The 20,839-nt window shown below is 39.3% G+C and overlaps 2 protein-coding genes across 3 annotated transcripts in view; one reads left to right on the plus strand and one right to left on the minus strand.

Annotated features, from left to right (window-relative positions):
• The window catches only part of LOC122559376 (uncharacterized), a 42,027-nt gene extending 41,468 nt beyond the window's left edge, over nt 1–559 (plus strand). The window contains exon 8 of the mRNA XM_087997284.1: nt 452–559. Within this exon, the coding sequence (XP_087853410.1) occupies nt 452–495 (44 nt within the window). The 3' untranslated portion in view covers nt 496–559. The remainder of the gene's footprint in view (nt 1–451) is intronic.
• A 2,402-nt stretch (nt 560–2,961) lies between these two features.
• Nucleotides 2,962–19,937, minus strand: adck2 (aarF domain containing kinase 2). 2 transcript variants are annotated; one of them, XM_043709389.2, is made up of 8 exons: nt 18,564–19,937; nt 14,119–14,265; nt 12,430–12,558; nt 7,972–8,067; nt 4,995–5,246; nt 3,976–4,104; nt 3,582–3,635; nt 2,963–3,481 (listed from the first exon to the last, which is right to left on the minus strand). In XM_043709389.2, the coding sequence occupies exons 1-8, from the start codon at nt 19,488–19,490 to the stop codon at nt 3,344–3,346; spliced, it is 1,872 nt and encodes a 623-aa protein (XP_043565324.1). In that variant the 5' UTR covers nt 19,491–19,937; the 3' UTR covers nt 2,963–3,343. The 2 variants fall into 2 exon arrangements, with proteins under 2 accessions (XP_087853411.1, XP_043565324.1); XM_087997285.1 differs by lacking the exon at nt 7,972–8,067 and having other exon boundaries at nt 2,962–3,481.
• Nucleotides 19,938–20,839: the final 902 nt, after the last annotated feature.

Raw genomic sequence — 20,839 nt, forward strand, 5'->3', positions numbered from 1 at the left:
CCACTAGGTTAATGAACAAAAATATCAAACCTATGATCTAATAAGCCAGTGTTCATTCTGAAATCTTATTTTGTTCAGTATTGCCATCAGCTAGGATCGTCACACTAACCACCAATCCTGTTTTATGACAGTGGCCTTTTTCAAGATAAAACTTTCAAAGCAACATTATAACTGCTGCTTCCTGGAGTTGATATTTGAGTAGTAGCATGCATGGGAGTTAGACTGTCTAAAAACTCTGAAGATATAGATCTTCCATGTCCATAAAATCAGTGCTAATGTATTGTTTTAGTTCACCTGACAGCTTTCCTAAAATGTATTCATTCAAATCTAGTGAATCTTGCTTTTTAGCAGAATAAAGAGTTGTTGAAAGATGGCATTATGCAACTGATGCCGTTATCTACCACACTAACCAAATTTGTCATTTCTTCCACTCCTAATCCATGCCTCACAGAAACAATATGGAGACAGAGGTTCAGGAAGGACAAAACGAAATAAGAATTTTTTTTCATAAATGAGATCAGAGAAATGGATGGTCAACTCAGATGGAATTTGAAATCAAAAATGATGAGTCACTCAATACAAACATCAAAGCACAAAAAAAGGACAGAGATCTTGGAGAAAAGTTCACAAGGTGGGTTTTGGGTTCTGATAAGGAATGAGAATTTTGAAGAAGGTGAAAGGTGTGGAACAAAGTGAAGTATTCAGAACAGGACAAGCCAGAGTAGTGGGAGAGATCAAAGTGTCATTAAAAGACTTTTTGTCATTTACATAAATGATTTGGATGCGAGCATAAGAGGTATAGTTAGTAAGTTTGCAGATGACACCAAAATTGAGGTGTAGTGGACAGCGAAGAAAGTTACCTCAGATTACAACAGGATCTTGATCAGATGGGTCAATGGGCTGAGAAGTGGTAGATGGAGTTTAATTCAGGTAAATGTGAGGTACTGCATTTTGGGAAAGCAAATCTTAGCAGGACTTATACACTTAATGGTAAGGTCCTAGGGAGTGTTGCTGAACAAAGAGACCTTGGAGTGCAGGTTCATTGCTCCATGAAAGTGGAGTTGCAGGTAGATAGGATAGTGAAGAAGGCGTTTGGTATGCTCTCTTTTATTGGTCAGAGTATTGAGTACAGGATATTGGTTAGGCCACTGTTGGAATATTGCATGCATTTCTGGTTTCCTTCCTATCGGAAAGATGTTGTGAAACTTGACAGGGTTCAGAAATGATTTACCAGGGTTAGAGGATTTGAGCTAGAGGGAGAGGTTTAACAGGCTAGGGCTGTTTTCCCTGGAATGTCAGAGGCTGAGGGGGTGACCTTATAGAGGTTTACAAAATTATGAGGGGCATGGATAGGATAAATAGACAAAGTCTTTTCCCTGGGGTCGGGGAATCCAAAACTAGAGGGCACAGGTTTAGGGTGAGAGGGGAAAGATATAAAAGGGACCCAAGGGGCAACCTTTTCACGCAGAGGGTGGTAAGTGTATGGAATGAGCTGCCAGGGGAAGTGGTGGAGTCTGGTACAATTGCAACATTCAAGAGGCATTTGGTTGGGTATATGAATATGGTTTAGAGGGATATGAGCCGGGTGCTGGCAGGGGGGACTAGGTTGGGTTGGGATATCTGGTCGGCCTGGACAGGTTGGACCGAACGGCCTGTTTCCATGCTATACATCTCTATGACTCTATGTGCCATATGACCACCAATCAAAAGGCAAGTGAAAATATTCAGTCAGGAGTAATCCATTTCCACCCATCAGCCAAGTTTCACCTAAATTCAAAATGTTCATATAATCATCCACAATAGCTGCTGTAGTAAACAAGGCCCTGTTTTTGATAGAGTGGGCATTTGATAAGAAAATGTAAAGGGTCTGATTGTACATCAGCTATCATCAACCATGGAGGCAATGATAGGTGAAGTGTGATGACAGGAAGCTAAGCATCCAAGTTACACATGAAATGGAAAGATTGGAACGCAAGGATATTTGGTGTTGTAGTTGGTGATGAGCCAGTGCTGGGGGTATAATTGGGCCCTCTGGAGGATGGAGAGGCAAAGAGAAGATCATTGTGCATTTAGCTAAGAATTAGAGCAAAAAAGCAGAGAAACACTAATCAGCTAAGGAAATTCAGGGGAAAAAAAGCTCGAGGAGAAATGAAGACTGGAATGGCTAGGTGACCAAAAAAACCCCAATAAAACAGTTTTCTACCCTGTGGATTGTAAATGATTTGAAAAGGTTTTGTGTTGCAGTCATGACTTTATAATTTGTTTTGCTGCATACACACAAATACTTGTGCAAATCTCAAAACAAATTATGATACAAATATTTCAACTCCATCAAAATGAAGGGTGAGTTATTCCTGATGTCTTAGGCAATCTGTATTGCTCAAATCAGTATCACAAATGGGGCGGCACGGTGGCACAGTGGTAGCACTGCTGCCTCACAGCGCCAGAGACCCGGGTTCAATTCCCGCCTCAGGCGACTGACTGTGTGGAGTTTGCACATTCTCCCCGTGTCTGTGTGAGTTTCCTCCGGGTGCTCCGGTTTCCTCCCACAGTCCAAAGATGCGCAGGTTAGGTGAATTGGCCATACTAAATTGCCCGTAGTGTTCGGTAAGGGGTAAATATAGGGGTATGGGTGGGTTTCGCTTTGGCGGGTCGGTGTGGACTTGTTGGGCCGAAGGGCCTGTTTCCACATTGTAACCTAATCTAAAACAAAAATATGGATTATCAGGTCATTGCTGTTCATGGGAGTTTCATGTGTGCAAACTGGCTGCTGCTCTTCCTACATTACAGTAGTAACTGTACTTCAACAGTAGTTCTTTGGCTAAAGTCATGAAAGATGCTATACATTTGTAAGCACTATTTCTTTCTCTCTTTAAAAAAACATGAGGCATACTACAGTTAAAATTAGAGACATAAGAAATGGTTGAGTTTTAGCATTTTATTAGGTTGTTGTATAAATCTCTGCAGCATGGTACACACTGTACCAACTTCTTAACACCCCCCCCCCCCCCCCACTCCCTGATTCAAATCACCACGATTGAAAGCTACATTTGTTCAGTTTGTTGGTGCAGTATAATAAAATCAATATATCCAAGAAGTCTATTTGTACACACACATAATCTTGCATTTTCATTTTGTTTACACTGTCACAAGGGCTCAACAGTCTGATTATACACAAATAACTCCACAAATGAATTTTTATTGGACTTGGCATCATCCTGTAGTTAAATCTCTACTCTTGCATTGGTCAAAGTTGAATAGGTGCAGATCTCTGGTAAAGGTGCTCTCTCTCCTTTCATGTGTAAGGGTGGTCATAATGCAATGCCACAGTTCGAGAACATCATTACAAATTTTGGGTGTTCTTCAGTAGCGCAGGTCTGGCCACTTCCAGAAAGTCCAGCTTGGGATCCAGAGAATGACTGAGGCTCTCCAAGACCATGAAGGCAAAAATGATGGAGACCAGGTTACTTTCCACCTTGACCTGGAGTTGAGGGAAGAAGTGCAAACAAAGATGCAGTCACATTTTAATTGATCAAAAACATGGATTTCCACATGTCATCAAACTCAGAGTTTCACTTTACCTTGTGTGCAAACAGTGTCTCCAAAACCTGAGACAGTAAACCTGCAACATGGAGCTGAGAAAATAAGAGGGCAAAAAAACATTTAAAATTGATCAGCCAACAAATAAACATCTTTCCTTCTTCCTCATCAACTGGTACCATCAGCCCACTTTCCATTCTATCTGACAGCAATCTAGGTGATTAAAATAAACCACACAACTGTAGTATTTCATGGAGTCACTTCACCTGGGGACAAATATGTAGAAATCACCATTATGACGACAAATACATTAACTGGATATTTCTATTAAACCTTTGAATATCTTTACAATGAACAATTCCTGCATGACAATGCTGAATTATATCAGTATTATTTTAATGCGGCCTTAACTAAGGAATGTCAATGTGCTAATACCTCTCCCAGAGAATCTGTCTTCTTCCTGGCTTCACTGAAGAGATTTTTTATTTCAGATTTAAAAAGTTGTATGTCCGGACATTCATTGGTTCTAGACCGAGTCAGGAGTAATTCTGCAACTTGTTCTCCCTGAAAATAAAACAGCGTGCAGTATTACACAATATGAAGCCAAAATCCAGGTAAATTTAGTACACCTATCTTTGTTGACATGCAATTTGACCACCTACGCCCAACACACTGCTTCTCTGGATAAAAACTCAAATTAAGAATGAGGAAAGCAGAAATATAGCTTTAAAAATGAATAGGAAACTAACCTGGATGCAACGACCTAAAGAGGAAAGCTTAATGAATACAAGGTACTGAACAGTCACCATGGTTACTAAGTACAAAATCAAATACACAATTCAACTGTTAAATACTTAGTGGTAGAATTAATTAAATGACTTTGATATCACTACTAAACCCCATCAGCAAGTATCAATAAAATTGATCAAAATCAGTTAATCTCAGCAAGAAGCAGCTTTTAACTTTGTCTGGACCAAGAAAGGGCCATGAGGCCCACAGAGCCACTCAGTGAAGAATACCTTAATCCTTAAAGGAATGCACTCTCATAAGCAAATGATAAATGAATTTATGCCTTCCTGTTAACTAATGCTCTATGTCACCAATATCACATGTAGGGTAGGGTTGGAATGTACAGCTTCTAATTTTGGCAGAGCATGATATCCAATATATTTACTCAGGATGTGTCTCATGATTTGATATCCAAATATTACAATTTTATGTTAAATGTTTGCAGGAGGAAACTGAAAATTCTACATTAAAGTGGATTGAAGTAATAATTTTTTTGTCATATGTAAAAAGCAAACTTGAAATTCTCAAGTTAGATCAAAAGTAAAGTAAAATAAAAACACACGATTACGAGAGTTGATTGACCTACATTTTGCAGCACTTCCCTTATCTGGTCTTTTGGGGATGGAATGGTACATACAGAGGAAGAAGAATTCACATACTCTTACCTGCCCTTCAATTAAAGCAGTGAAGACAGCCTTGAAATTATGCACATCAGATGGATGGAGTTCAGTAACAATGCCAGTATCTAGAAGAATAAGCTTTAATGGGCATTGGGAATGATGCACATTAACAATTAGCGTATCACATAAGTCTACAATCGTCGTCTTGTCATCATTTTGTAAATCAAATTGATTAGCCCCCTGGATGAAAATATTTCTCGAGTGAAGGTCTCCATGAATAAAGTTATCCACAAACACCTATGGAGAAAAATAATATTTCAACTGGGAACACTGTCACAATAACACAGAAAACTAAACGTCTTTTTCAGAATCATTAATTTGCTGTACTTGAAAAAGTACAGCACCTGATGTAGATCATTCAAAGATGTAGTTCACCATTCTCCTCCTGCATCTCTTCCCCAATTCCATTTTCGCTGAACTCCTCCTATTCATCACATCCCCTCCTTTTCTTCCTCTCATAAATCACTTTATTCACCACCTGATAAAGAGGCAGCACCTCAAAACCTAGTGCTTCCAAATAAACCTGTTGGACTATAACCCGGTGTTGTGTGATTTTTAACTTTTTACTTGAAAAAGACTGTTATCACAATTTGAGTCAAAACAATGTTCCTTCTATCAGTTGGCTCTCTCTTCCTTGAGACTGTGTTTATTTATGACCCAACACTAGGGAAGCACTTCTGGCACATGTTAGTGCCAGTCACTGATTAAAGTAACAGGTGCTTCGAAATGTTTTCTGTCACTTTGAAAGTAATTATAATTGTCTTCTTAATAACAAAACCAGTAATGGAAAAAATGCAGCTACGTCAAAGAGCAACCCTTTTCGAGTCTAGTCAAATAGTCAATACAAGCTCAACTCAAGCAGTCAATACAAGATACCTAGGAATGACAGTCTTTCTACAGCAACCAATTAGTCTTCTGAACTGGGGAGTTTCAGCATTGGTAAAAATCAATAAAATAAATTTTTTTAAAAAATATTGATTGCAGGGCTTGTAACAATGATTCTCAGATTAGGAGACCAATTATCTGCCAATAAACTTGCCAATTTGTGTAGGAACTAAGTTGCAGTGTTAAACGTCCTTTTTGCATCATTAAACTGTTTGACAGCAAAGTGACATGGATCCACCAACTTGTATGCACAGAGGCAGCAGTGAGGGCTGAGAACAAACACAACTGTTCTTGATGCCTTTACTTCCACAGGACCACTTATTGCACTATACTTCCTTTAAGACCCGAGATCATATCCTTCCCTGGTTTCTGTTCTCTCATTGACACTAACAGCAAATTTGCATCAGTTTTTCTTTATGATCACATAGCAACTTCTCTGAGCCTTAGCTGCTTCACTCTACTCATTACTTCTTTTCCCTGTGACTCTGCATCAATGCCCCATTGTTTCCTATGCTTTTCCTAATCTCATACACTTTCTTTGTTTGTCTTGCCCCAAACAGCTTCTTCCCCTCCACCAATCCCCAGGTTTGCTTATCTGCCCTGCTCTCACCCTATCTCCTCACTCATCCATACCCTTTATCAACCCATTCCCCAACTTGGCTCATCATTCTCCTCCTGCATCTCTTCCCCAATTTCATTTTCTCTGAACCCCTCCTATTAATCACATTCCCTCCTTTTCTTCCGCTCATAATCCCTTTTATTCACTCCCTTATCACCTAACTATCCAACAATCACTCATTCAATAGGTCTGTGAGCGGCCTTGAATTCCCATGTCCAGTGCCACTGGAGATTGACTATTTGTTATTTTAAAATTGGACATTGTTATTCCTAAAACACCATAAGCACCCAACTTGATATCAACACCCTGTGGCTCACCATAAGCAACACAATAAGAGACATTATTAGAATGTATTAAACTGCTGAGTCTGTTTGATTTGTGTTTCTCTTAACTATGACACTTGGTATGGTGTCTACAATCAATTACATAGAAGTCTGCAGTTTATCTCAATCACTAGTGTGGTGGTGGTAATGCCTGCTGTGCTTTCTTCTGATTGTACTGTAACCTTTGATATACAAGAATACAAGAGTAGATGAGTCATTGAAGCAAGAGGGAAGGGAAGAATCGGTACAGAGTAAGGAAGGCAAAAACAGAGTATGGTCTAAGGGAAAGGATGGGAAGCAATGAGGGTGATGTGGAATAACAAATGAAGGACATTATATGTTACTTTGCTTCCACTGCATCCTACACCTGTTGTACATTAAAGAAATGTTCAGTTTACTCCGATTAATTTTGAGCAATACAAAAATTTTATATTAAGCACACAAACACATTAATTAATAAAAAGGTGTTGCATTCTCCCAACATGTTACGCAGTGAGTCAAACAGACCACAAAAAAAAAAATCCAGTTTAACTTCAGGCCTGTTCTTGTGGAAATGATTCAGTTGGTCTTACAGTTCCCGAGCTAGGGACAAAAAGGAAAATCAATTGAGGTGTTTCTTAAAAGAAAACACTTGTATGTTAACGGACAAGCGCTGATTTTGTGATGCCACTGTTAAACAACCTGGCAACACTCAATTAAAACAAAGATCTGCAGATGCTGGAGATCTGAAATGAAAACAGAAATTTCTGGAGAAACTCAGCAGGTCTGGCAGCATCTGTGGAGAGAAAACAGAGTTACTTTTTGAGTTTGGTGACTCTTCATTAGAAGAGTGGTAATACGCAATGCCCAGTTACAGATACAAAAAGGAGGGTAATTACTTATCGCAGCGTGAGTCAGTAACGTTAAGTCAGGTAAAGTGTTGTGCTTGGAAAATGCTTAATGGGTTATTATTATTGGGACACAGGTGCAGCTCTCTGTACAGTCTGTTTTCACATATGCAAGTGTAATTGTCTGGTCCAATTAATCAGTACTTCTCATATTCTCCCTTTACATACTGTTGAACAACATACTAAATATTTTGTGGACCCTGTCCTCACATCATTTTCAGAACCTGTGACCATTTGCCCTGAGTTACCATCTTCAGCAGCATCTCCACCCCAACTCTTGCCAACTTCTGTTTCAATACGCAAGGTACATCCTTTGCCAAGTACATTGAGATGGGTTCATTCTCCTAAACACAAAGAACACAGAAAAGTTAGACTCTCACTGTCCCTTGTGATGGTATATAGTAGCATTTAATTAAATGTTGAGTGTTCTGAATTCCCTGTCCAGACTCTAAAATATCAGTTTATTCATCAAACAGTTGTTTTGTATGCGATATTGAGCCAGTGCTATTACTGCTGCATAAAACTTACACATTCCCAGTGTAAATAAAGGATGATGTGAAATATAAAATAAGATTCTGTAGTAACCATGCGCTGAGGGGACAGAGAATGATGGTGGAGGGGTGCTTTTTGAACTGGAGGTCTTTCACCAGCAGTTTTCCATAGGAATCAGTTCTGGGTTCTCTTTTGTTTGTCATTTATATAAATGATTTGCATAAGAATATATAAGAGGCATGGTTAGTATGTTTGTGGATGACACCAAAATTGGTGGCATAGTAAACAGTGAAGAAGGTTTTCTAAGATAACAAAGGGATCTTGATGAAAGAGGTCAATGGGCTGAAAAACAGCAGATGGAGTTTAATCTGGATAAATGCGAGGCATTTCATTTTCGTACAACAAACATGGGTAGGACTTATACAATTAATGGTAGGGTCTTGGGTAGTGTTGTAGAACAGAGGGACTTAAGGGTGCAGATATATAATTCTTTGAAGTGTGTCACATATAGACAGGGTGGTTAAAAACACGTTTGGCACACTCACCTTATTGCTCAGTCATTTGAGTATAGGAGGTGGGAAGTCATGTTGAGGTTGTACAGGACATTAGTGAAGCCTCTTCTGGAACACTGTGTCCAGTTCTGGTCACCCAGTTATAGAAAGTATATTACTAAGTTGGAGAGGGTTCAGAAGAGAGTTACCAGGATGTTGCTGGGTATGGAAGATTTCAGTTATAAAGAAAGACTGGATAGGCTGGACTTTTTCACTGGAGTGCAGGAAGTTCAGAAGTGACCTGATAGAAGTTTATAAATTAATGAGAGATATAATAGAGTTAATGGTAGTTGTCTTTTCCCTAGGATGGAGGATTTCAAGACGAGGAGTCACATTTTTAAGGTGAGAGGAGAGAGATTTTAAAAAAGACAGGAGAGGCAAATTTTTTCAGAACATGTTTTGCATGTGAAATGAATTTCCTAAGGAAGTGATGAATGTGGTACAATTACATTTAAAAGACATTTGGATAGCTACATGAATAGAAAAGGTTTAGAGGGATATAGACCAAGAGCAGGCAGTTGGGGCTAGTTTAGTTTGGGATTATGTTTGACATGGACTGGTTGGACCTAAGGGTCCGTTTCTGTGCTGTATGACTATGACTCTAAAGCACACATCTGTCTTAGAACGTAGAGGAGAAATGCTCCCTACAAACTTACCGTACAGCTACCTATACATTCTCCAACGCACAAGATGACAGGACTGCAAGAACTAGAAAACGTTATTGACCTCAGTTGGTTTATCCTTTTTTTCGGAGAGACATTGCCCATCTTTGTCTTTCTGGGCAGCATAAGCTCCCTCTTTCCAAAGAGAAACTGCTGCTCAGAATAATTTTCCAATCAGTCATGAAAAGCCAATAGGCCTGCCAGAATGATACTTTAAAAATTATTTTTTAAAAAGAATCATAATATATTGGGGTAAATGTTAACCTTACTGTACCGTGGCAATCTGAGAGCACCCCACCCTCACGTTCATTACAAGCAGCTTGAAACTTAATTCGATTGAAACCAATGGAATGATAATTAAGGTGGGGTGGGGTCACAAAGTGCTCCATTACAACAAGCTCTCCTCTCCTCATTGTTTGATCACGCAGCATTGCCCTTTGATGTGAAGGGCATTGCTTGTCACTGGCCACTTGGGTGTTTCTTTGCTTCCAGGTGGTGGAAATTGAATAAAACTTTGTGCACCTTGTGTCTTTCACTGTGTCTCACACCTGCACACACACACACACACATGGGTGCTGGGGAAAAAATAAGCACTACCGCAGTTAGGCAGTATTGTGGGAAAAGAAAAAAAGAAATAGGAAAAGAAAAAGCTCTCCTCTCCTCCAGATTACCTTCCACGCTGTGAACACGATGTAAGTTTACCATACACGACACTTCCAGAACTACACTGTGTTCAAAGAGTTTTTCGATATTTCCTTAACCCATTCTAAATACCAGCTCATACTTCTTCTACTGTCTCAGGTGTACTTTTTCTAAGCATTTGACAATATTTATTTTAATTGCTCCAGTTTCTTACAGGCCTGTATGTTCATGAATACAAATACATTCAACTTCATATTACTCAGTTGTCTAGGAATAATAGGTCCATTCTAAAGGTTGTTGAGAGATAATTATTTGGAAGCTCTGTTTTGCAGTTAAACTCACGTATCTTATTTCTGAGGCAAAGATTAGTACGTGCTAGGATTTGTAGTTAATGCATTCTGAAGAAGAGAAAAATTTTAAGGACCACCACTTCTAGGACCTCTTAAGTTTCACCTGTGTTATGGCCTGGTAATAAAACTGAATTTCAGTCTATTGGGAAACTGAGGCCATTTCAATCTTATCTTACCAACCTCTGTTAATTAATATGTTTTTGTGTAAAATTACAGCAGATTAAATGATGTCACTTAAATTTGATATGCTTGCAATATTAAGAATTCTCAGGAAAGACTAGAATTTTTGAACAAACACGCCTGTATGCACTTTAATCACATTCCTAACCAGATGTTTTAAAAATTCAATTTATCTAGCATGTTACCATTTCATGTAATTTCCAAGTTCTTCCATGCAAGTAATCTTTTTTTGGGCTGTTATATTAGGTGTCATTTCACACATGATCAGCTGCTAACTACTAGTGTTCCAAGGAGAAATCATTTTTACAACCATCAGCTTCCTTCAAGAGCTTTATTAGCTTTGATGTTCTACTGTAGTCTTTCAATTGTCATTTAATTGACATAACTTCATTCTTTTGAACTGCAATAGATTCGAGACTGGGTGAACAAATTGCAAAGAATATTCCTGCAGTATGTGTCAATAAACGGCTAGTGATGTAATTGTCATATGTTCATTTATCCATTTACATTCGACATTAGATGCAAAATCAAAAGTAGGCCATTCAACCCATCCAGTCTGATCTGCCATTCAATGAAATTTTGGCTGATTTGATAAATCTCAATTCCACTTTCCTATCTTTTCTCCATATCCCTTGAGTTACTTAATGATTAAAAATCTGCACATCTCAGCCTTGAATATACTATGATTTGAAGGAGCCGGTGTTGGACTGGGGTGGACAAAGTTAAAGATCACCAACACCAGGTTATAGTCCAACAGGTTTATTTGGAATCACTAGTCTTCGAAGCACTGCTTCTTCATCAGGTGGTTATGGAGCAGAATCATAAGACACAGACTTTTTAGCAACAGGATTGCAGCGCCATGGAATGTAATATTAAAAGCTAGATTTGTTTAATATTACATTCCATGGCATTCAATCCTGTTGCTATAAAGTCTGTGTCTTATGTTCTGCTCCATAACCACCTGAAGAAGCAGTGCTTTGAAAGTTTGTGATTCCAAATAAACCCGTTGGACTTTAACCTGGTGTTGAGTGATTTTTAACTTTGAATGTACTAAATGGCCTAGCCTTGAAAGCCCACTGCAGTCAAGAATTCCACAGATTTGGAATCCTCTGAAGGAAACAAAGATCTTCTCATCTTTGACATAAATGTGTGACACCTTATTCTGATATAATGCCCTCTGGTCCTAGAATTTCCAATAAGGGGAAACAATCTTTCCACACTTAGCCTGTCAAGTTTCCGAATAACCTTACAGATTTTGGGAAAAAACCTCTCATTCATCTATATTACAATGAGTAAAGGCACAATCTAATCAACTTCTCCTCATAGACAGTCCCTCTATATCTGGTATCCGTCTATCTGGTTTGCCACTAATCCCAATACATCTTCCCTTAAATAAGGGGGACAAAACTGTTCACTCTATTCCAGCTGTGATCTGACTAGAATGGAATTAAGTCAAAATTCATCTTTTCTCCTGCAGTTAAATTCTCATATCTATTGCTTTTATGTTTCACTGTTGTGGTGTCTCCATAGTCTTACCAGACCATAGAGGCTTCTCTTATTAAAGAGAAGCGACTGGTGGTGATTTAATCTGAGGGCCACCAGACCTCAGGCGAGTGAAGAGATTGAGGAGGAGAGTCCTTCATGGTAACCTCAAACTGGTGATGGGAATTGAACCCCACACTGTTAGCATCACACTGCTCTGCAATACGACAATCCAACCAACTGAGCTAAACCAATTCCCATGTTTTACAATGGCAATCAAATTAAAATCCTGTTTCACCCTGTTCCAACAACAAATTTCAGCAACAACTTGTAGTTTAAAAAAATACCTCAAATGTTTCAACCAGAATTGTTCTTGTGACAAACGGCCTAAGAGGTATTGGAAACTTGACTGATTCCATATTCTGAAAATTCTCTCGGAACTTCTCCATATTCTTTGCTTCATGGCGCAAGTCAATCTGTCGGGTAATGCCAGGAAACAGTGTTTAGTTTAGATAAATGCTGTCTGAGTTGAACTATAGAAGGAAGTAATTTCTCACTAACTAACCCAATAACTTATATAAAAAAAAAATCACAAGATAGTTTTTAACCTGAGACAAATCATTAAGATTAAAAAGAGAAAATTTTAAATTCCATTAAAGAAAATTACAGGAAGAAATATTATTATTAGATTTTTTTTATTATTAGATTCCCTATAGTGTGGAAACAGGCCTTTCGGCCCAACCAGTCCACACCAACCCTCTGAAGAGTAACCCACCTCTGACTAACACTGTGGGCAATTTAAAATGGCAAATTCACCTGAACTGCACATCTCTGGACTGTGGGAGGAAACCAGAGCAGCCAGAGGAAACTCACATAGACACGGGGAGAATGTGCTAACTCCACACAGAATTGAACCTGGGACCCTGGAGCTGTGAGGCAGCAGTGCTAACCACTGAGCCATCATGCTGGGAAAGCAAGCACTAATTCTACACTGTTAATTCGAGGTTTTGTTCTCCATTTGTACTTATTCTATAGTATTGCTACAAAATTAGTCAGAGTTTACAATGATTAACATCAAATGTAGCCAATCTCACATAACTACAGCATTTACAAAACAGCAGGCAAAACAGCTAATCGCAGTTCCAGTTAAGTTCTTTAAGTGCTTAAAATTAAGTGATTGACTGTCAACCCATGAGTAGGTCTCTCTGAGAGAAAATACTTTACAGTTAACTGTATGATTAAAATAAGCATTTTCTTCTGAATTATTTCTGCTTTTGTGAAGTAGGTCTTATGGTTACACTTGTTTTCAGTTGGAACAGGAATGCAGGATGATGAGTCCAATGGAGTTCACTAAATGTTTGCTGATCTGATTGATCACTGCTAGTTACTTGCCAGCCTAGAATTGATATTTATTATTATCGGATAATTTGAGATTGCTAAGCAGTTGAAAAATGTAAACTTTATCATTGCTCAGTTCACTGCTGCTGAATCATTCATCATTTTAATAAGTTGACACAGTCATGTTTATTGCTGGAACAGCACAGCAGGTCAGGCAGCATCCAGGGAACAGGAGATTCGACGCTTCGGGCACAGGCCCTTCCTGAGGAAGGGCCTGTGCCCGAAGCGTCGAATCTCCTGTTCCCTGGATGCTGCCTGACCTGCTGTGCTGTTCCAGCAATAAAGTTTCAACTTTGATCTCCAGCATCTGCAGACCTTACTTTCTCCTCACAGTCATGTTTAGTCAATGATGTATACAATTATTTCACTTTAGTTTCAGAAGTACTAATTTACACAGGCTGACGTAACACCGACTATTAGCCATTTTAGTCGTAAGAACTTTAAAAAATATAATATGACGTCGGTATTTCTTTTACTAAGAAGATTTCTGAAAAGTACTTGAATTGCAAATAAGATGGAAAAGAACATCCATCTCCTCCAATTAACACACTCTCCTGCCTCCTCCCTCACAAAGCCACCTGTCCAATCTTTCAGAAAGGCCATGGTCAAAAGCAGACTTAGTTAATTTGTGTCCTCACCAGTCGTTTCATGACCTCTTCAAATTCTCCTATTACTTCAGTCAACCTCAGCCACTTCAGACCCGGCAGGAGATTGAGAACCCAGCTTGTTGCTTTCATCAGCATCAGATCCATATTGACTCGATGGGTTATCCCAGGATGCATCACCTACAAACAGAAATAGTAGATGTGAACCTTTGCAAACTGTCTTACTCTGCAGTCTCATATTATAAAATCCAAATGGGACGAAATGAATATCATCTCTTTCTGTTAATTGTAAATTATCGCCAGAAAACAGTTTGGAGAACTTAGCCATGGTTGCAGAAATGCCTAAAATGTAATATTAATTGACACAGACATACAGGCAGACTCAAAGATGGCCTTGTATGAAATGAAAAGGTCATGCTGGTTTGCTTTATTGACACTGGTGATTAGGGCACATTGATCCTACAAACAGGAGGACAAGTGCGCAGCATGCTGACTTAATCTGAGACCTGCTTGTGAAATAAGTGAGGAGTATAACAAGTTGAGCAGTTGAAAAATGCTGCTGAAGCTTTTTGTCTTGCACTCATCAGACAGAATCAGAAGAATACCATATCTGAAAGGGAACAATGATTTATATTGCATGAAGAGAGGTTCTGATTGATTAGCAGAGGCATTGTTAAGAAGAATCTATTGTAAAAAATTAAATGCTAAACTCTTGTTAAATTCAAATCAGGCAAGTTGTCACTAATTGGTCAAGACATTGCTTTGGGTAATACACCAGGAAACAACTATCTCCAAAGGTTTTGTTATAGCACCTTCCAGCATGCACACAAATGAACCTGACAGATAATTATAAAATTGGTTAGAACATAGAACAATACAGCGCAGAACAGGCCCTTTGGCCCTCTATGTTGCGTCGACTTGTGAACTATTCTCAGCTCGTTCCCCCTACACCATCCCATCATCATCCATGTGCTTAACATAATTGGGATTTTTTAGCCATTGATGTCCAATTGTAGAATTACCACCTCTAATGTTGGATACCAAATTCCAGCATTTAAAATACATTGGAACAGTGGTTAAATTCACCATGAAAGCACCCAAATACCTGGAGGGAAACAAAATCAATCATATGTTGACCAATTCCAGTAAATAAGCCAGAGTCTGTGAATTGTTATTTCTCCAAAGATCCTGTGTTTCTCATGCTCCTCCAATCACCAGTTCCCACTTTCTCACTCTTGCTGCTTCTCAAGAGACAGAATATATCATTGCAGGAGCAGTAAAGTAGGAAAATCTTGGTTTGGAGGAGCTGGTCTGACCAGACGCACAGCCTGCAGAAGACTTTGACAAGGTGACAGCACGCCCGGGTAACTGTCACTCACTCAACTTGAAGGAAGTACGTGCCCATTAGGCTGGCCCCAAATTTCACCACTGATTGAGGGTGACAGGTTCATTGGCTGAAACTCAGGCCTATCAGGGGCAGGGATGCTGAGCAAAAATATCAACCAGACTGGAGAGCTTATAAAGTTGCTGGCCAGCTCAGCATCATTCTTCCTAAAGTTACTTTAGCATTTTCTTTTGTTTTCACAAGCAAACATTGGTGAGCTTGAACATTGTACATTGAACATGGTCTATAATCACATTTACCTTCTATAATTATCTTCATGTCAGCAACGAACCTCCTTCATTCATGTTTCTTTGGAGTTGTAAATTAAAATTTGAAAATCTTAATCTTGACCTTTATTTTGCATTGCTTTCTGATGATTTTAAGTTATGCATGATCAAATATTAACTTAAAGTGTAAAGGAAAATAATTGTTTTGACATACTATGTAACATTCTGTGCAGGGTGTTCGAGTGTGGGGAGGTGAAGCAGAATGGCAGCTGAGTGAAAAGGAACATGTGTGTTGAGATATTCAATTTTTTAAAATTAACATCAATATCTTAAGTTAGAGATTCCAAGTTAAACAATTTTATATATACGAATACAATCTTTAATAACTTTCCTTTCTTGTTGAAAGAAAAAAACACCTAAAACCACACATATAGAAGGCAATGTTACTTTGTGACTGCATTAACTAAAGGGTCTAAATCACTCTAAAGGAGTGTGGGAATGAACAAGGTGCAACTGAAAACCAACAGGTAGACCCCAAAAATGAAAAGTAGCCATGTTAAAAAATCACACAAGCAGCCCTTGGAAATATATATTTAGACCACTGCTATGTTCTGAGTTTTGCAAGTATGGAATAGTTGAGTATCGTTAATGCTCTGCTTGTTGCAAACAAACAAATGGACATGCTATTTAATATAATCCATCAGTCGTTGGGACACTATGGCCCACATATCTGGTATCACACTGTCACTGAAACTTATATACAATGGATCCCCTCCCTGTACCCACAGAGGATAGATTCCAAGACCTACCACAGAAGCACGAAACAACGGATAGGAGCGAGCCCATTCATTTCAATGGTAAATTTATCTTCCCGACAGTCTCCTGGTCCCTTGTTCTGGAAGGTTCCCCATAATATAGTCGGGCTGCAGTAAACCATGGATAACTGAAACCATGGAAAATAATTCCGCTGATACATGGGTTGCACTGTATTTACTTATTTGTGTAGTAGGCAAAAAAATAATATTTGGATTGATGGCAACTCCTGATTGTAAAGAATAACACTCCTGTTGAAACTATTTAGCAGCAGCCTGGAACATCAACTTTTCTTGGATAATCCAGAATATTCCATAATAATCAGAGATAGACAATAGTAAAATGGATGATATGCTCCATTAACACAATGCTGCCACCAAGTCAAAAAGATATTCTACCTACTACTGTTACAATATGGAGTAAACCCCTCTGCTAATTTAAACCAGACACACAGAAAAGCTCACCTCACCTCGTAATCTGTTAAATTTTGAGTGACAAAGAACTACCCCAAATATCACTATTTAAAGAAAAAAAATTAACAATTTTATTCTTTCAGTCCAAAAGAGAATATTAGACAATGACTATTTACAACTCCTTTCTCTTAAACCTATCTTTTGCCTCCCACTCTACAATACTGGTCTGATAAAAAAAACTCTAATTAAGATTTACAAAAAAAAAATCACATTTCAAAACCAGCCAGCTGTGTCTATTCTCCTTTGTAGATTTTCCTGGGTCATCTTTTCTTTGGTTTTTTTGCTGCGCAAATTTCTTACAGACAGGTACCTTTTAGAGAGCTATTCTTCTAGCAGTCTGTTGATGCTTAGCTGCTCTTTGCTGTTCTGGCCAACTGTTCAAAATACCTGATTTCATATACCCCCAAAACATCAGACCATCTCATTGGTTTTATGTCTTCAAAACATTAAAATTCAAACTCGATTGTATTTTGGTATCTTGGGGCATAATGTAAACTGATTTGCCGAATTTGAATTTGTTGAGTAACATAGCAACCCAGCTCCAGCTATTTGTTTCACAGCCAAATGTTACATTTTAAAATTGTTCAGCACACTCTGCTTTCAGTCAGTCCTTGCCAGCTTTCACTCTCTTTTAAAGGTACGGTACACCTATAACTTCATAACAATATACAATGTGGTATATGAATTTCAATGAATGTGATGCTAAGCAAATGGGCCATAGGTTCCAATGACCGCATCAAACCTTTTGGGCGTTAGCAACAGACAATATAATGACCATACTCAAACCCAACTTGTGTTTGTCTAAAACATTGGAATCAACGTATAAGTATACAACTGGATGGCATTTGGCAAACAATTCTGTTTGTACAAGGATTACAGTAACAACCAATTTAAGATTAACAGTTGGGCTTGCACTGTAGCTCACTTACACTTGCTAGAAGGTACACATACTTATTTGCAGAGTACTGTCCTTTGCAATTAAGAAGAACTGAGCAATTTCCAACTAAATAAAAGATTGGAGATAGCCATTCCCTCATGGCTTGACTAATCAACATTTACTTGCTTGGATTTAAACAAAAGCTTGGACGTTAAGTGTTCCCTGGTGCACTGTCTACGGCAATGTCTTTACCAATCATAGTTCATATGCCAACTCTCTTCTTATGCAGTATGAATTATCACTTCTTTTGAAGCCTGGCATTCTTACAAAGCTGATCTGATGAACACAAGTTGAAGAACTAGAATAATTTCTCCCTTTTCTCAGCAATACTCAGGGTTTGGATTACCAAGTGACCATTATGTCTAATTATCTTGATGCAGGCATTGTACACAAAAATGACAAAAGTTATTCTTTTCATGAACTATCTTCTACTCCATGGCAAAATGAAAACATAAATATCTAGCCTTAGAACTCTTTTCATTCGCACCAGCACCCTAATACAGCTGCACACATATATAAACACACCAATAATAACCTAACGTTCGTATTTAATTTTTAAGCACTAAAAATGGCTTCTACAGGAAAAAAACTAAACTTGAAAGGTTATTTATAGCACATGTGTAGTCTTCTGTAAAATGTAATACCTTGATAGCCACTGGAATGAGTGTTATTGGTTCAGGGTGATGGTATATCTTTCTACCCTCCAGTTCTGGTATTCCAGCAGATTCCTCAGCAGTTTCAACCCCATTTTCTGGGTCATTATGGTCAACTTTCTTGGTCTGATCTTGAAAATCATTCTGTTTTTTACCAAATATGTAATGAAATATGCCTTGAAGCCCAAATACCTCCCAGGCTTCAAAGTGGTCCTCTTTTTCAAAACTTTCAACAAGTTTCTGAAATTCAGAGTTATTAATGTTCCTTGGATCAGTGTAAGCTCTGTAGACTTGAGCAATGCAGCCCGATCTGATGGGTTTCTTATTTTCAAACTGAAATATATTACTCCAGCCCTCTCCAAAGGCCCTTTTCATACTATATTCTGTGTAGTGCCACGGATGTGGTACACCATGGACATGAAGTCTGGAGAGCTTATCACAGAACTCTGCTGAGAAGAGATCCCTCCTGGTGCTGAGCCACTGACCAAGTTTAATGTAAGTAGGACCTGCAGCTTCAATGGATCTCAAAAGCAAATTACACCAGAAAGTACCAAAACTGGAAGATGCAAGACAAACTGGATACAGCAGCAACAAAGGTCCAAACCTCAACAGCAGAATCACAGCTCGAACAGCCACTTGAACAGTTAAACGAAGCTTCCAGAATAGATCTTTCAAAAATGAGTGTTTAGCTTTTGAATTTGGCCAATGTAACACTTTTGCTTCCATAGTGACCGCCTTTTGGGAATTTGCAACTGATGATGCTCCCAGACCTAGATAAGCAAGAGTAAGTTTGGGAAAATACTTCAATCTGAAAGACGCTTTCAAAGCAGGTCTGCCTGATATCAGGACAGTGATGTTCGACATAGGTTTGAACATCACTGAACGTATCCTGCAACTGAAGGAAAATGCAGCCATCATAGTGAAGGGATACAGAAACCAGACAGGATTTACTGATGTTGAACCTGGGAAAGCCAGGCTAATTTCTACCCTTATCTTCCATGTGGTCCAATGCAGACCTGCAAAAATATTGCTCTGTCTTGCAGTTCAGTTATAAACAGCAAACTGCAGTCTCAATCTCACAGCAGCCAGTCTCTATCTCACAGCAGCCAGTCTCTTCATTGCCAAGGGAGAATGCAGCAGATTCACGCGATGATGAACGCCTCAGTGAGCTCTCTCCAGCATTAACGAAGCACAGGTAATGAATGATTCTCCGAGGCTGCTGTCTTACCAGCACCTTGTCTCTTATAGTGTGCAATTCTCTCCTCTTTCTTTTCCTGATCCTTCCACACTGTCATTCCATATCAGGGACTCCCTCCTGCCTGGACCTGGAGACCCCCCCAGCGTTAATACACCTGAACCGAGCCGACCAGATCCTCTCTCTCGGCGACAATGAACAAAAACAACCCTCCTCCCGGAGACCAGGGCACTGCGCACGCGCACCCGGCCGGCTCTCCACCATCTCTCCTTCTATTGGTGCCACGGGTTACAATCCCCTTCCATCCTCCTATTGGTCATTGTCCGTTTAACCCGCCTCTCCCCCCTGCTATTGGACAGTCATCAGGCCGATCCCATTCTATTGGTCAATTTCTTCAGGTCCCTGCCCCCTCCGCCCTCCTATTGGCCTGTCTCCTGACACCCCGCCCCTACGCTTCTGTCTCTGTGGTGTGGAGGAGCCAGTGTTGGACTGGGCTGGACAAAGTTCAAAATCACACAACACCAGGTTATAGTCCAACAAGTTTATTTGGAAGTCCAAGGTTTGGGAGCACTGCTCCTTCATCAAGGTAGCTAATGGGACAGGATTATAGGACACAGAATTTATAATTAAAGATAAAAGTGTCATACAACTTATGCAACTGCCAGGTCAAAGTGGAGAGGATCTCCAAAATGATTGTGCATATAGACATACACATCAAATTTCTGCAGAAATGCAAGAAAGCAGGAAAGATTCCGAAACGACTACAGATCACGAACCCACTCAAGATGACCTACAACACAGGCTATGCTGAGAGACTTTTGCCATCACACCTCTCGCACACTCCTCAATCATTTAGTACGCGAATTCTATAGCAGACATAATAACCTTGAAATTGAGATAGAGTCCATATTCTGAGCTTGCACACAAGATACATCAGGAGGACCAGTTCCAAAAACGCACATCCCAGATGGCCTCCTTCTTCAAGGACCGCAATTTCCCCCCCGACATGATCGACGATGCCCTCCACCGCATCTCTTCCACTTCCCGATCCTCCGCCCTTGAACCCCACCCC

This window comes from Chiloscyllium plagiosum, unplaced genomic scaffold, assembly GCF_037043375.1.
Source record: "Chiloscyllium plagiosum isolate Xiang-an unplaced genomic scaffold, Cpla_swu_hap1 HiC_scaffold_19, whole genome shotgun sequence".
NCBI classification, from domain to species: domain Eukaryota; kingdom Metazoa; phylum Chordata; class Chondrichthyes; order Orectolobiformes; family Hemiscylliidae; genus Chiloscyllium; species Chiloscyllium plagiosum.